The 17,994-nt window shown below is 38.8% G+C and overlaps 1 protein-coding gene across 1 annotated transcript in view; it reads right to left on the bottom strand.

Annotated features, from left to right (window-relative positions):
• The window catches only part of ADGRV1 (adhesion G protein-coupled receptor V1), a 290,567-nt gene that overhangs the window by 77,510 nt on the left and 195,063 nt on the right, over positions 1-17,994 (bottom strand). Inside the window, exons 87-88 of the mRNA XM_038170880.2 lie at positions 15,807-15,923; positions 6,251-6,429 (exon numbers count right to left, since the gene is read on the bottom strand). Coding sequence (XP_038026808.2) covers positions 6,251-6,429; positions 15,807-15,923 — 296 coding nt within the window. The remainder of the gene's footprint in view (positions 1-6,250; positions 6,430-15,806; positions 15,924-17,994) is intronic.

Raw genomic sequence — 17,994 nt, 5'->3', positions numbered from 1 at the left:
GTAACAGGAAGAGTTACTCTCTTAGTCACAGAAAAAAAGTTCATAATTTCCAGTTCTCTGTAGCCTTGTGTTCCCCCGTCCCTGTATGTGGTCGCAGACACAGATTTAGTGACCGTGCTGGAAAAAATTCTGCCTAGTCCTATTCTGCACAGAAGACAGTAGAGTTTGTTTTTTTTTTTTTCTAAAAGGAATTTTGCTAGACAACCTTTTCCCGTGATTTCTCACTTAGTGGCAGATGATACTATACAAAGTAGATAAATTTGTGAGAACATTTAGCTTAGCCTTTTTCTGCGGTTAGATGCTATCATCGCTATCACTGAAACCAAATACAAGTTGCTTCTATAATTTTAAAGATTTTAAAGAGGAAAATGAATGAATTAGGTGGAAGCTCCCGATGTAAAGGGGAGCTCATTCTTGCCTTGAAATATAGATCATGCAAAAACAAGCAAACAAACAAACAAAAAAGGAGACAAGTCCAGAAACTGAAGGGATTGGCAGAGGGAAAAGAGCTCATAAAAGTGCAAGGAACAGGCACCCAAATGTCAGAAACGACTGAAAAAAAGAAAGAAAGAAAGAAACAAACAAACAAACAAAAAAAAACATATCTTGGGAAACAGGGAAACAAAGGAAACTATACAGTTCACTTCAAGACAAAAAGATAGACTAAAGCTTGACTAAAAGTGTGCTTGGAAACCAGCTCGACCAGTTTCCACAAGGACATGGGCAGGGAGATATTTGTTTGCAATATTTTAAATTTCTATTCTATCATATCTAATCACTTCCAGTTTTCTCCATTTCAAGTGCTACTTGTTTTAGTTTATACTGTCATAAAAACAGGCCTTTGAGGAGATTTAAGCAGAAGGTTTGGTCAGATTCAAACCTTAGAGCTGCAACACACTTATGCACAAGAATAATTCTTCCATTTATGAAAACATATTTTAATGTTATTGTAGGTAAGACCTTTAACCACCCAAGTGCATCAAAAGTTCGAACTCCACTAACCTGTGATTCTTGCCAATTTAAAAGAGGTGCATATTTTTCTAGCATGTTATACCTCTGGAAAATTTCTTGGGAACAAGTCCAATGAATGTGACATAATTAACATTTACACTGTTCTGCGAACAAGAACTGATACAGATAATTAAGTAATTCTGGACTCTGTTCTCAAAAAAACTTGAGTTAAGACAGAGCACTATAAACGTGTGAGGTTCCACTGACTTCAAAGGGAGTTGAAATTTGTATGTCTCTGCAGTGTAGACAATCAAAGTTTCAGGGTTATATGAGAGAACAGAAAACCATCATATTGGTAGTACGCCCATATCAGAAGTCCTTTTCCTGTTTCTTTTCTTTTTTTTTTTTTTTTTAAGCGTAACAGAGCCATAAGGTGTCATGAACCCAAACCCAGCTTCCTACATAAAAGATGACCAAGTTGTTGCTAGCCTCAAGTCATTTGTCAGTTTGAGGTTTTATAACTGTACCTGCATTGTTTCCAGAACTGGTAAATCCCCTGTGAAGCAATCAAAGACACAAACAAAGCAAATACGACTGACATTTTTCTTCAGAGTAACCACCAGTGAGACTGGGGAGCTAGATTTTACATAATTCTTCAGATTTCTTTCTCTACCTTTCCATTGCACGTTCTTCCTATAATTCCAGTTTGCTTCCGTATGTTTCCCACCATACCAGGTGAATTGTGCCTTTGTACTTTATGAGGGCTATTAGAAATAAACTACTCAGATTAAACGTGTTGTTAAAATTAAGTCTGTGTTGCGAACCTTAGCTAAAAGCTGTTCTAGAAATAAGGCCATGACGGGCTAGCAGCATGTACCAGGACAACAGCAAATTTTGAGCTTTCTGACGTTTCACACTGAGCTTTGGAATTTGACTTAAAGCTGAACTTTTTGTGAACTCATCTGGTTATTGAGAGGGAACTCGCTCGTCAGGGACATAGGTGTGGATAGCACACACCTAGGTACAGATTCCTAGGGGAAAACAGGCACGAGAGGAACAGTTTGACTTCTGTTTTGCTTTGAATTTATTCATTTTTTAAAAAATTCATAAAGCCAAACTATAGACAGAGGAGGAATTTACACACGCATAGGCAGCCCAAGTGTAGCATCTGTGTGCATACACTTCATAGAAGATAGCTGTCTGACAGGACAATGGTATAAAGCAACAAAATGATTTATTATTTCATCTCCTCCCAATTCCTTATTTAACAGGGAATTACACATTTCTACTGATTTGAGTTTTTCTTATTCCATAAGAAAAAAAATATGTATTTGAAAGAAGGGTGATGAAGGTGTAAGGGCATTAAAGATCCCAGTGCAGAAAAAGATTTTGGTTTTGTTTTTTAACCTTTAAAACCAAGTGGCAAATGAGAAAAATATTTTTTTTAATGGAATAGAAAAGGTTATTTGGGACTTGAGTTCTGTCCTTGTGTCATAACACAAAGTCACAGTGAACTCCAATGTAATAAGAAATGGCAAGAGGAAATACTTTTTAGAACAGTGTGTACCTAAGTGGGTATTTATGTCATTGGAAAATATTTTAGAGAGATTGCAGAAAATTCAAGCAGGGATTGAAAAATTACATGTACAACATAAAGACTCAAAGATATAGAAGAATGACGTACTTTTTTAAAGAGAGATATTAAACCACCTAATTCAGAGCTTATTTCCAATGTCAGTTACTAGCCAGACGAAATGATCTGACATCTTTCTCAATAATCTGCCTCTTATCACCAAAAAACATTAATGTCTCAGCCATCAGAGCAATTCTTAAGCATTGATATATTTTTAGAATACGGTTACTAGAGACCAAAGTAGACAATATACTTGAAATTCTACATTAGAGATTTCATTTCCAAACGTTGAGAAACCATGATGCAAGCCTTCAATGAGAACTTTAAAAGTGAAAAACAGGATAGATGGTAAATGCATATGTAGGCCCCGTCTCCCACGTTTCTCTTGTGTTCAAAGACAAGTCAGCTGCACACAGAGAATTGGAAGTGCAATGATGTGATTGAGCAAATGGTTATTACACAAAGTTATGCAGAGGGGCAGTTATAGACACCCAGCTGTGAAATAACTTGTTATTCTTTCTAAAAAAAGACATGAGAACCAATGCATATTTTTTTTTTGAAGGGACCAAATCTTACTACTTTCCTTAGTAAAGGTATTGCATCAAAAATTCCTAGAATCTCCCTATTTTGCATTACAGATATGCAGATAGATTGCTTTCCCACCATTCAAACCCACTTGAGGTAAGCAGCCATCTCAGTCCAGAGCAATTTCATTTCATTTGACTGATGTCAATATCCCTCTCATCAGCAACCTCTTCAGTCCTACTCAAATTGCCTTTCACCTCTCCATAATTTCACAACCAATTGTTAATTTTTGCCAACTATTTCCTGAGCAATTTGCTGTGATTCTTCAATCCCATGTACAAATACAAAATGTATTGTGTTCACTTACACCGCACAGAAGCAGCCTGTGACCTGGCACTGCTCAGCTCCAGCAGGTCTCAGAGCACAAACCTGCTCCCAGTGCTTTGGGGGGAGAGCACTGCTGGACAGACATCTTTGACTACCAGCACCTTTGGAGTGGGACAAGGAACAGTTGGGGCAAAATCATGGGCTCCAGGTATCAGAAGCTGAGCAGGGAAGATCTCGGTGTCCACAATATTGGTTTGCACTGCAGACTCTGCTCTAGGTAAACCCTTGTGAAATGGCAATGAGATGGTAACAGCTGAGCAACAGGATAATTAGCAAAAGGAGGAATACAAGAGCCCTTTTTTTATGCATCACTGAAATACTGTCCAAAAACATCATGCTACTTGGTGAAATCGTGATATGGAAAAATTTACCAGTACCCTAACATTTCTTGTAATGCCAAAGACTGCAGTGTTCATACCACATATAAACTCAGGCAATTATGAAGATAATCACTGTCTCTATACTACTGTTATCATGATGACAGACTGTTGGTTTTACACAGTAACATGTTATGGGCATTACAAGATGTTGTACAAAATATATATTTTGTGTAAAATTTGTCATATCTAAAGGGTAACACTTCTTTTGAAGTACAAAATCTGACACAGCTCAAATCTTCTTTTTATTCAGTGCAAGCATATAAAGAAGTTCTTTCAGCATAAGTTTCAGCTTTTAATTTCAGCTATTAATTGTGCTCATGGCATTCTGGTTAGGAACAAAACAGTCAGACGCCACTGTCATGCAAAAATGAGTTTCCTGAAGGAGTGATCACAGGGAGAGCTACAAAAACAGGCTTCAGCACTTTTATTACTTTAACCTGTCTTCCAACTCTTATGTGAAATGAGGATCTTAGTAGCAAACCATTATTCTCAAACTATTTCTCAGGCTGATTCTGAAGTTATTTTGCAATGACCTTGACTTTGGAAATCTCTTAGTTACTTTTTCCACTACTACATTCTGGTTCAGAGAAAACAAACTAAGTGGTGTAGTTCAATCCTCTTTCCTGTATTCTGGCTTTGAAAGTCCTCTTTGTGTAATCATGAGAAAGTTTTCGAGTGCTCTTCAAGTTAGGATTTAGCACTGATGCTATTTATGAAAATCCTTGCAGTTATCTCCTTACAGTGTTCATAATGACTGAGCTGGAATGAACTGCACACTCACTTAGCTTAGCATGATTTCTGGCATTTGCCCACTCTAAAAGGATGCAGGAAGAGTTTTATATTTAATTTGGGAGTGTGAGTTGGAATTAGTAATTTTCCACTAGTTAATATTTTTATCACAACTAAGGATTTTTCCTAAAAATCCTGAGACAAAACAAAACAAAAAAATGTAAAACTGTGTTTCACTGCATAATGATAGCATTAGCCCACTGTCTGATTGCAATCAGAAGACTTGATTAAACACATTTCTTGTGTTTACGACGCACAGAGAAACATTTTACCATGGAGAAATGTATAATACTATATTGTTCACCATGTTCTGTGGAGACACAGCTGCACGTATTGCATGGTACATAGTTGATGCAGCAATCGCTCATGTAGCATGAACATTAGAAATGGTTTGCTGCTGTGGACCTTGGATACTCTCCCAGGTTGAGAGCTGGTGTCTCTTAATGTGGCAGCAAACCTTGGCTAGCATGGCTAGACAGTTCCATTACTAGTATAGCTCATTTATATAAAACAATGTAAATGATATAGATCAGGGATATCTTGCAGGGATAAGCACTTGTACAAATACGTCAGTGCAGGTAGCATTTATAAATGCACATACAAACACAAATATACTGAATTCCAATATCTACTCACAGTAAACACAGTAATTCCCTTTCTCCAGGAGAAAAAAAAAAAAGTGCATTGAATTTTTCTGTGTTGTAATGGAATGATGCACACAGTATCCTACTCCTTTATGGAAGATAGATGGATGTTGTCCTGTTTTGGGCCTGCTCTGCAAGCACACCCATAAGAAGTGCTCATAAAAAGAAGTTGTATGTTCTTATATTAATTTAAATAGAAGCTGTGTGTTTACTTTTCTGCTGCACAAGGAGCATGTAATTAAGGCACAAAGTAAGCAAGCATAATAGCCTCATATCCTAGAATAGCTATTATCATAGATTAACTTTGCCAGAAAAGGCGCCACGGTAAAAGAGGTAGAGAGGATAAAAAATAACATAGATCTTTATCTATGTATCCTTCCACTTAAATGTCTCAAGTTCTATGAAGATGCATTTTGTTAATTAGCACAGTTTTCTGTGGTTATATATAGAGCACTGAAAGGGTTGTGTTAATTATTGGCATTACAGCGATGTTTAGGTTGAGAACAGTTTGGAATAGAACATGTTCAATATTCCAAGAGAAACATTTCAGGAAATATATCTGACATGTTAATATAGTAACATTGCTTAGCAGAGAACATTTTTAATAATCTAAGTCAAGAGGGTTGAAGGTTTCTTTGGGTTTGTTTTTGCTTTTTAAAACACAGAAATGAAATGGAAAAAGAACACACTCTTCTGCTCATTTCTGCAGCAGTGGCTATCTCTATCCTTCACCCTGGAACTGCATCATCTCAGAAAATAATAAATAATTTACCAACAAGGCAGACGAGCCCAAGCTGGCTCCACAATGCTCAGGGTGAAACTGTGGAGAAACTGGAATTGTATGGAAGGTGCAGCACAGGTGACATGTCTGCGTGCAAGCAAACTACAAATAACCAAAAAAGTGCTATAGGTAGCTCATGGATATTTGAAGGGAAACTTACAGATCACTGTAGACCAGGCCATAAATCTGGGCTGTGCTGTGATGATAGATTCCTCTCAGAATAATCAAAAGCAGGATCACAATAAAAGCTGGAAGCCCCCAGCTCAAAAGGAAGTAAAGCAGATAGCGCCTCTCTGTGTGTTCATCGTTCATCACCAGGACGTACCAGAAATTAACAGCCTGAAAAATAATGCAGAATAGTAATCAGTAGACTTAGTGCATGATTAGCTATCCCAAAGACTAAATCATTCTGAATGCCATACAGTGTACTTCTGTCCCAGCATATGCCCAATATATGTCCCAACATAAACATTTTTCAACATATTTCACTTTCCTTTTCTTCTTATAAGTAACTGAGACTGATCATAAAAAGTATGCTTAATTATGTAATTGTTACACTTGCAATTAGACTTGCAATTAGACTATAAGAGAGGAAGGGACACTCTAGAAGAAAACACTATTTTTTCTGTGTAACCATTAGCTTTCTTCTTGGATTTCTATACTGTGATATAATATTGCTAAATCTGATCTGTATTAAAAGTTTTTTATGCTATTTTTCAGTTGTATATGAATTTTTGTAGGAAAAGCACTAGCCTCCTTCAAAATTTCAATGTGTTATGAATGTAGGAATACCATTGCAACCAAAATTTTAATGTAACACAGCAGTGGAGGCATTCACGTCACAGGCCCTGATCAGACAACAGAAAGAGAATTATTAGCCAGACACAAAGGCACAAAGTCTTTGTGCACGCAATTACGCTGAGACCAAAAATAGTTGATCTGATAGCTAATGAAGTTTATTTCTGCCCACGTGATATGCTGATTTTGTTCCATTCTACTTTTCTGAAGGAAAATGATAGCAGTTTCATTAGAATAAACTCACAAGTTTTTATCTCCTTGAATCACTGTTTCTGTTCTTCTCTACCCGAGATGAAAGAGACAGCCTGCTTGTGTTTCTTGCTGCTCTGAACGTGGAATAGTTGACTAGTCTGTACAGAGGATTGGGCTGAGGAAGACAGAGTTTCTCGAGCAACAATATATACAGATTTGGAGGTTGGATAGACTGGTTGTGTGAATGAATAGGAAGGGGAGAATAATGAGAAAAGGCCACATCTGGAGTGCTGGGTGCAGATCTGGGCTCCCAGATAGACCTGGAAGTACTGGAGAGAGTCCAACAGGCATCCACCACAATGATCAAAGAACTGGAAAGGAGCACCTCTCCTATGAGGAGAGGCTGAGAGAGCTAGGACTGCTCTCCCCCTCTACTCTGCCCTGCTCAGGCCTCACCTGGAGTACTGTGTCCAGTTCTGGGCTCCCCGGTACAAGAAAGACAGGGATCTCCTGGAAAGAGTCCAGCGGAGGGCCACAAAGATGATACGGGGCCTGGAGCATCTTCCCTGTGAGGAAAGGCTGAGAGACCTGGGTCTGTTCAGCCTGGAGAAAAGAAGACTGAGAGGGGATCTCCTCAGTGTATATAAATATCTGAGGGGTGGGGGACAGAAGGATGTAGTCAACCTCTTTTGTTTGTGGTGACAGGACAAGGGGCAATGGCTGCAAGTTAGAGCACAGGAAGTTCTGCACTGACATGCGAAAGAACTTCTTCACGGTGAGGGTGACAGAGCACTGGGACAGGCTGCCTAGGGAGGTTGTGGAGTCGCCTCCTCTGGAGATATTCAAGGCCTGTCTGGATGCCTACCTGGGCAGCCTGCTCTAGGGAACCTGCTTTGGCAGGGGGGTTGGACCCGATGATCTTTCGAGGTCCCTTCCAACCCCTACAATTCTGTGATTCTGTGATTCTGTGATTCTGTGACCAGAGAAGAAGAGGCTCAGGGGAATCTCATCAATGTCTATAAATACCTGAAGGGAGAAAGTGATAAGAAGGAACCAAACTCTTCTCAGTGGTGCCTGGTGGCAGGACAACAGGCAATGAGCACAAGTTCATGTACATGAAATTCCATCTGAATACAAGAAAATACTTTTTTACTGTGTGATGGTGGTCAAAGAGTTGCCCAAGTTGCCTAGAAATATTGTGGAGTCTACTTCTCTGGAGATACTCAAAAGCTTCCTGGACACAGTCCTGGGCAACCTGCTTTAGCTGACTACATGAGCAGGTGTTTCGACCAGAGAATTTCAAGATACTCCTGCAACTTTGGTGGTTCTGTGATTCTGTGCACTATTAGTATTAAAGTCTGAGGGAAAACAAACAAATAAATAAATAATGAATGAATGAATGAATGAATGTAAACTCATATGCATCTTTACAATATTCTGCATCTTCTTATGATTAACTCCTCATCAAGCAGCATAAATAAGAACTTAAAACCATGTATGAATCAAAATGAAAAATTGGAATATCTAACATCTCTTGAAATAACTGGTCATATAAGTATGGAAACCACTCAAGCAGAACAAAATATTCAGAGTTTTACTTGGATTTTTACATTTGTCATAAAAAGTTAATAGAAGAAATATTTTCCAATGTGGTATGTTTTTGGTTATGCACATTTGCATGTTACTTTTTTCTAATAAAGACCCAAAACATCCATGATCAGAATGTTTTGCAAAACATTTCTTCACCCCCTCTACCTCAAACCTATTTAAGCTACAAGCTGTACCAGCTACAGCTGTGTTTGTTATAAAATTATTTCTTAGCCTTCTATATGTAATAAATAAAGGATTACTTTTACCTTTTTCTAGCTAAAGTGCATCTAATTCAAAGTTGTGCCTCGAGGGTCTCTTAATATGCAGAGCAGAGAGGACAGACTTCTTCAGGCACCAGTGATCCTTACCCACATACTCATACCTCTCCACTGACTACACAGGAATTTCATATAACAATGTTGATTTATATTCTTAACTTGCAGCTGTCTATTGCTAGGATAGGTGATTCCCATATTCAGAGACAAGAAAATTGCAAAGAAAAACAAATATTTGTGAAATTTTGCAGATTTCCCTCAGCCAACAGTTTGTCTAACACGTCGTTCAGGCAGGCTGAATTTTTACAATCAAGTACTTAATTACTGCTTTGTGGATTGCTTATGGAAGTCTCAGCAGTCAATTTTTATTATAGGGGTTTTTCTGTGATTTATATAGCATGAGCATACAATACTTTCTATCATGAATCATAAAGCACATTACATTTGCTAACAACTTGTTTTCAAGAAAAATCGTTAGTTTAGTAAGCATTTTTGAATGCTTCCCTAAAGACTGACATTTTGTATGCCTGGTGTATGCAGTGATATTAATAATATAGTAATTATTATGACATTTGTTATTGTCATTTGGTGACTGGTGCTATGTGAACAAAGGCTAATGTTGTTTTCCTTGAAAGGAAAAAAACCTACTGAATAATTGTAACTTTCCTGTGCAACATTGCACAGAAAAAATAAATAAATAAATATATATATATATAAATACCATTCACAGGACATACATAGGAATAAAATATTGGACAGAAGAAAATTTGGGGAAAAATATCCACACAATGTTTGTGAAAATATTTTTCCTACTTTCTGGCTGTTCTCTTACATTTTTTTTTACTTTTACATGGAATTGAGAACTTGAATTCAAGATTTTATTTGTCACCTTCTTCTAATAAACATCCCTGTTCTCAAAAGAAATGGATGGATGTTAGCTGTGCAGTGAAACATGAAACATGAGTGAAGAAATACTCAAATTACATGTCTCTGTAATTGTGACTAGGCTGTGCTTCACACTGAGTGTTTCCAGACAGCGAATCCTTCAACCGATCTATGCCATTATGCTCAGGGATTGTTGGTTCTGCTATTTCTGACTACCCAGAGAGCATTGTTCTTGGCCATGCAACTCAGATTGCTTTCTAAGAAACCATACTTAATGTCCTTGCTCCATGTTTGTTTAGTCGTATTTACCTGTCTCACCTCATTTGTCACAGAAAACACGTTAATGCTAGTACTCCAGCAAAGATGTAAGGGAGTTTGGGTTTGTTTGCCGTTTCCTGTGCAGTGACATTTCTATCTTGATAATTTTAAGTTCTTGTCTTCAACCTTTTGAAGTTCCAAAACTGAACCAATGAAATACAAATACCGGTGCTAATTTTAGCAAATCCTTTCCTGTTGCCATGCTGCAACAATAACCAGTCCTACAGAAGAATAAAACGTACAGTCCACTTCTCGGCTGCTCAGGTGGGAGAACAAATGTACAAGTTGTTATTGTCCTGATGTAGGATACGAAACAACTACATATTCAAATAGCACTCTAACAAAACAATACTAAGGTCAGTGAACCTTTTTTTCTTGTTGAATGAGGTAATCAATTGAAATTACCTTCCTGAAACCCGAACACTTTTTATTTCTTTGTTCGTTCATTTATCTTTAGTGATACCTGTGGATTTCAGGTAAACATTAGCTGCAAGATTTTAAATAAGTTTTCCCAGCTCAATGGGAAAGCTTCTATTTCCCTACATCCTTCTTTTTATGAATAGCCACAGCTTTCATTTTAAGAGTGGCTGCATGTTTTTGTGTAATTCCTTTTTGTAAGCTGTTAAGCAGCCCATTAATCATACTCCAAAAAAAAATTAAACTTATTGCAAAATAAGTACTTGTCGTACAAGTCTGCAACAAACTTATGTATAAAAAAGCAAACAAACAACACCTTTAGGTTACCATATGTTGCCATTAAAAATCCACAAAGGACAAGGATTCTATTCAGGTATGGGTGATATCAAGCTCATGACATTCACTGCAGTTTACTTTGCTTATTGAACTGCCACTTTCTCTGCTTACTCCACTTTTACAATGGATCAAAACAGAACAGAGTCTGCCTTTTTCCATAATCTTTCTCTGTGTCAGAAATCACAGCTGAGGACTACATAAATTTCATTCTCTCCTCAAAAGACAGTTTTTACCATTATTGCACTCTTTTTTTTTTTTTTTTTAACAAGTTAGAAAATGCTGAGAGTCATGTTTCCTGAAAAATGATTGTCACAAGAACAACAGCACACTGAAAGGCACCCTTAGTTTGTCCCCCTAAGATAAAAGCACAGCCTGAATTTGAACATACAGGCTTATGCTGTAGCAACATCCATTTCTACATGGGGACACTTGTAAGAAGCAAGTCTTCTGAATTTCAGCATTAGTACGAGGCAAATATTTCAGGTTAAATTCATGCTGTGGACACTAAGCGTATTTTACACCTTGCTTACCTTTCCTTCTGCAGTCAAGACTGCCTCATCCTTGAAAGACTGAGAAATGTCATCAACATCATGCAACCTACAGAAACTGTCTTTGGTCATAAAATGGAACTGGCTGATGTGGGTTGACATCCAAAGGGACCTGGACAAGCTTGAGAAGTGGGACCATGTGAACCTAATGAGGCTCAACAAGTCCAAGTGCAAGGTGCTTCACCTGGGTCAGGGCAATCCCAGACAGGAGTGCAGAGTGGGAGAAGAAATCACTGAGAGCAGCCCTGCAGAGAAGGACTTGGGGGATCTGGTGGACAAAAACCTTAACATGAGCCAGCAGTGCGTGCTTGCAGCCCAGAAGGCCAACTGCATCCTGGGCTGCATCAACAGAGGAGTGGCCAGCACGGTGAGGGAGGTGACTGCACCCCTCTGCTCTGCCCTGGTCTCACCTGGAGTACTGCATCCAGGTCTGGGGCTCCCAGCACAAGACAGGCGTGGGGCTGTTGGAGCAGGTCCAGAGGAGGACCACAAAGTTGATCAGAGGGCTGGAGCACCTCTTCTGTGAATAAAGTCTGAGATACCTGGGTCTCTTCAGGCTGAAGAAGAGAACGCTTCAGGGAGACATCACCGAGACCTTCAAGTACCTGAAGAGGGTTTGAGCAGATCATGATAGGACAAGGGGGAATGGTTTAAAAGTAAAACAGGGGAGATTTACATGTAGATTAGAAGTTACAAGGAAATTTTTCACTCAGAGTGCGGTGAGGCCCAGGCTCAGGCTGCCCAGAGAAGCTGTGGCTGCCCCATCCCTGGAGCTGTTCAAGACCAGGTTGAATGGGATCCTGAGCAACTTGGTCTGGTGGGTGACATCCCTGCCCATTGCAGGGGGGTCGGCATTAGATGCCCTTTAAGGTCCCTTCCAACCAAACTCACTCTTTGATTCTATGATTCTATGAAATCCATAGATAAAATCCGGGAATCAAGACAATTCAATACAAAAGGAACACTCAGACAACCTTGTGACAAGGACAATTTGATGTGCCCTTTGTTCTGCCTCTGCAGACAGACCTTTCTTTCCTTCTGCCTCTGAGGTCCTTTCTGTTCCTGCATTTTGGCAAGCATGTTGGCAGTAGCTGTGTGGGTAGCATAAACAGTGATATCAAATGTAAGCTTACAAGGAGCTAAAAATGGAAGAAGAATTAGAATACTGTGCTATGTGTTTTGTTATTGCAACCATTATTAAGATATAATAATGTTTAAGCATCTAGTTACATCTAGCAACATGCAGAAAATACATAGATCAGGACGAAAAAGTAAGGAAGTTGTCCTGAAATCTAGAAAATGAAAGATCTGGACTACAAAAATGAGTATGAATAGGTCCAACTTACTATTAAGTCTGGGTTTTACAACTGACATTTGTTGCCTGGAAATGTTGCTCAGTCACCTTTCCATCACTTAATATTGTCTGGATTTTCTGGATGTTTCAGCTCATAGCAAGTTGCACACATCTGCACACAACCCACACTCGATTGTCATGTTTATCTACTTCTGTGTGCAGTGATCAAGGCTGGCGCTAGCAAATATGTATAGAGTGATCAGGCATATGCACTGTTCTGTGCAGCCTTGCAGATGGCAGAGTGGCTGCATGAGCAATACAGAATCTGTTCTCATATTTTCACAGTTTCCCAGACAGAATCATGTAAGTCCCGTGTGAGTATGAATATATTATTAATTCTGCACACATGATCTGTGTATTTTAAGTCTACAATGCTGAGAAATACAAACAGCAACACAGAAATATAGCAGAAATACAAAATGTCCCGTGAATTTAAACCTGCCATTCAGACAGATGTAGCATCTAGATTTTCCCTGTCAGTCCGGATTTCCCCTAGATCCACAGCTTTTTCCAATATAGCTGCTACAATTCAGAGGACAGTCCTCTCCTCTCCCAAATTGTGTCGAAGAAGGCTGACCCATCTGCCTACTCCAAACTATCCCTGTGGCCAAGGCACTGTTTTTCTACTGCAGAACGGGATAAAGATCAGATACACTGTCAGTATAAGGAAATTCAAGGTTCAAGCCTGTGTCCAAAGAATGGTATTGAAACCCAAGTCTTCTCATAGGTCAGCTGAGGGCTCCAGTCCACAGAAAACTCAAGGTCTTCTGTTGATCTGAGTCATCAGACTTGAATCACAGTAGGGAAAGAGATGCAAGAAGTAGCAGCTAGAGAAGTTCCTGCTCCAATAAATATAGAACTATTTTTATAAGCTGGGACAGTTCCAACAAAATTATTACTGCAAAATAAACAATTGCTAGGCAGTTAATTCACTTAGTTCTGCTATGAGAGATATGAATTCAGGACCTATTCCCTATCAAGAGGATTATATTGCAGCTGAGGGCTGGATTCATCTACATTTCAGATGATTTCTTTCCTTTTGGGGCTTTCAAACTACAGAAATTATTCACAGATGAAGACCTGTACCTAGAAAAAGGGCCATTCCCCTTAATTCTGAGTTTTACTCCTGGCTGCTTGTCAGCTCATCGCCCAGCACCTAATGAAGGATTCCGTCTTAAGCACCTTTGTCACCTCAAATTTGCATGAAGAGTCCTCATGACTAATACAAGCCTGACGTCCCACAGAATCAAATGGCACATCCAAGTCCATAGGATCTGGCAGAAGTTTACTCCAACAAAAAATAACAACAGATTTCAACTATAGCCATAAAAATGACCGGCTGTCATGCTTTTTTGTTGTTGCTGTTGTTGTCATTATATGCAATTAATCCTTGGAAGAGCAAGCATTCCAAAAGGGAATTATCTGCTACTTAATGTAATGTAACACCCATAGAGTTGGAACATAAAGTCCTATCAAGCCACTTTGCAGTCAAACATGAGATCTCCTACTAAAGTGGTAACTTAAAAGTATTCATTTGCCTGTCCAAAATAAGAAACATTCAAGTGCTCTGAAGTGACCTAGGAATGAAGTAAATGAGGAGCTGTGAAGAAGATGGAAATGTATCTACAGGTCACAGAATAATTTAGGTTAGTCAACCTAAGAGAATGTCGTACACCGAGCAAGATGAAGGAGAAGATGAAGAAGAAAAAAATCAGTATTGACAGAGTGAGCAGAAAGAAACCTCCAGTAGGGAGAATACCTTTTCTGGCTAACTATATACATTCAGGGGAAAAGAAAAAAATGACAATAAAAGAGCATTAGTAGAGCAGCATTACTGCCTCACTAGAGACAGAGCAGTTCAGAGCTCTGTTCAGTATGGACCAAACAAACCAAACAAAATAGTGCTGCATTTTTAGCAACAATTGCAAAAGCAACGTAAATGACAGACCATCTACATCCACATCTAACTATACCACAACACACACACCACATTAAACAGTACCTAAAACACCCATTCAGCCCTTTCTCCATTAAGTCTGTAATGTGCTTTTAGACAATTTATTTGCTTCTCTCCTTTAAAACTGCTGTTAGTTAGTCACAGTGGAGCTGTTAAACAGCCTGTTAGGGTTCTCAGTGAATGTCAGCCTGACACAATCCCAAGAAAATGCCTGATACCACATGAATATCAGTAGAAGAAAAAGTTGCATTTGGATGTATACCATAATTTGCAGCTCCTTGTTTGATCTGACAACCTGCATATTAGAGAACTGGCATAGCAATGTACATGGCTCCATCTATAATGCTAAATGATGCAATAAATGTGCTATAGAGAAATCCTATCAAAATAACAGACAAAAAAATCTTATAATTCATGCATTAGTGTTACATGTACATTTTTAGAAGAGGATCTGATAATGTGTTTTCCAAACAACCTCACAGGTTTTACTTTGACTAAGTTACAACTGATACTTTTCCATGACAAATTTGATTGTTCGTAGTCTTCTACATAAGTTCAATTATTTTTTTTATCATGTACTATTGTATAATACTTCAAAATTCTGGGAGTATCTACAAATGTATATATTCCTTATTTTAATGCAATCTTATGAAGCTATGTTTGTCATATTATACAGGTTTAATGACTAAATAACTACTGACTCCAAAAGTGATTGTAGTTTATACTTGCATTTCAACTTTAAGAGACTGTTTCAACAGACTAAAGAAGAGACACTTAAAAAAACAATAAACTCCAATAAACCAGTCTGTCAGTGTTTTGAGCCAATAACTTCTATAGGACAAAGTGAGATTATTATGGATATTAGAGGAAGAGTCTTGAATATTTGCTCTGACACTGTAGGTTGAATAAAGAATATATAATACTTTGCCTCCCCAGTAGTATTGAATTGCAAATACATATGGATAGTAAGAAATAATAGAATCACAGTATCAGTTACTTTTAAAGAGGTTTTGGGGAGGGGGGTGAAAGAGGATTATGAGACTAACCTGAATAAGCATCCAGCTGAACTGGCAGAGGTAAAGGTAATGCGTAACAGATGCAAGGGCAGAGCAACTTTCCTCTGAGAGATGTTGACTGAGGTAAGCAGAGGCCAGGAATGAAATCTATAAGGGAAAAATAAACACTTATTGAAACCAAACAAGATTATTTTAACAATAATGATGAGGGAAAAGATGACGTTATCTTCGGCTTGAAAGTAAAATATACACTAAATTACAGTTCCAGAGGCTGAGCAGAACCTTGGAAAAATACATTTAATATTCATCCAAAAGAAATGACCCTTTAGCAGCGTCAGCCACAAGACCAGTTTTACGCTTCTTGCAGAAAACTCATATCCGTTACATCCATATCTGAAAAGACTATGGAGAAATTTAATTTTTTTGTTTAATGTTACCCAGACTCTTTACTATGCAACACTGGACACCAGATTTTGAACCTAGGTTGGAGATTTTCCTCCATTAAAAAAGGAGAGACATTACCTTCTGATTTCAGTAAGGACAGAAATTTTATTGAATGGTATGAAAAATAATTTACTAATACTATAAATTTGTTGTGTTTTGCAAGTATATAATTCTTTTTTTTTTTTTTTTCCCTGCAAATTGTAGTTGTGCAAATATATTGTTTACAAACTTTCACTGCTGTTTAGACTTCATCTGGACATACTACCTTCCACCTTTTCCTGCTCATTGTATCTACTCTGATTCACACACATACAAATCTGATTGTTCTTACTTTGCACCACCGTGAGAGAACAAGCAGGCCCACAGTTTTCCGGAGTCTGACTCTAGAATGTGTAAGATCTATCCAAGCTGTAAATTTCAGATAATGCTCATATCCAGGTGGTCCAGAAAAAGCAACACACCAGTGCCTGGAAGTTTTTATAACATTGCATATCTCACCACCCTGTTATGTGTAACTCCAGAATATCACATACAAAACTACTGTAAGCGCTGTCAGCTTTCAAAAACCCCAAGCAAACAAACAACAACATGCACAAAAAAAAAGAAAAACAAACAAACAAAAATAAAAATCAAGCAAACAAACTCAGAAGGCATTAACTGCCTTCCACACTGTCAGACATGTAGCTGCAACATTATAGCCCATCACATAACATGGCAACAGTGGGTAAAAGTGAGTATGAACCTGTCCAGGATTTCACACTCACCAGAAAGCTATAAATTATTTTCCATAAACGTGCCAAATATCAAGGGGCAACATGTCTGTGGAGGAAGCAGCCAATCCATTGTCTAAGGTATAAAGGTATTCCACTACTGACGCTGGCTGCACTGAACGCTACTGAACAATACCAATATAAAACTTAAAATTAAAACACATCTTAGAAAGTTTCAGCTTTGTCTTCTGTGAATTTATTTAAGGAGGAAACAATTCTACAAGCAGGCCTCATTAAAGAATTACAGTGTGCACATAAAGAAAAGCTTAGTTTACCTACTGAATGCCTGCAGTAACTGATGATTTTTCATAGAATCTTAGAATCATGAAATATCCTGAGTATGAAGGGACCCATAAGGATCATCAAGTCAAACTCCTGGCACCACACAGGTCTACCTAAAAGTTCAGACCATGTGACTAAGTGCACAGTTCAAACGCTTCTTAAATTCAGACAGGCTTGGTGCAGTGACTACGTCCCTGGGGAGCCTGTTCCAGTGTGCGACCACCCTCTCGGTGAAGATCCTCTTCCTGATGTCCAGCCTAAACTTCCCCTGCCTCAGCTTAACACTGTTCCGATGGGTCCTATCACTGGTGTTTACAGAGAACAGGTCACCTGCCTCTCTACTCCTCCTTGCGAGGAAGTTGTAGACTGTGATGAGGTCTCCCCTCAGCCTCCTCTTCTCCAGGCTGAACAGGCCCAGTGCCCTCAGCTGCTCCTCATACGTCTTCCCCTCCAGGCCCTTCACCATCTTTGTCACCCTCCTCCGGACACTCTCCAACAGTTTCATGTCCTTCTTGTGCTGTGGTGCCCAGACCTGCACACGGTACTCGAGGTGAGGCCACACCAGTGCAGAGCAGAGCAGGACAATCCCTTCCCTTGACCGACTAGCGATGCCGTGCTTGATGCACCCCAGGGTATGGTTGGCCCTCCTGGCTGCCAGGGCACACTGCTGGCTCAGACTCAGCTTGCTGTCAACCACAACCCCCAGATCCCTCTCTGTGGGG

The sequence above is a fragment of the Anas platyrhynchos genome, chromosome Z (genome assembly GCF_047663525.1).
Source record: "Anas platyrhynchos isolate ZD024472 breed Pekin duck chromosome Z, IASCAAS_PekinDuck_T2T, whole genome shotgun sequence".
In the NCBI taxonomy this organism is placed as follows: domain Eukaryota; kingdom Metazoa; phylum Chordata; class Aves; order Anseriformes; family Anatidae; genus Anas; species Anas platyrhynchos.
Note: the sequence above shows the minus strand (reverse complement) of the source record. Positions and strands in the feature narration are given on the sequence as shown.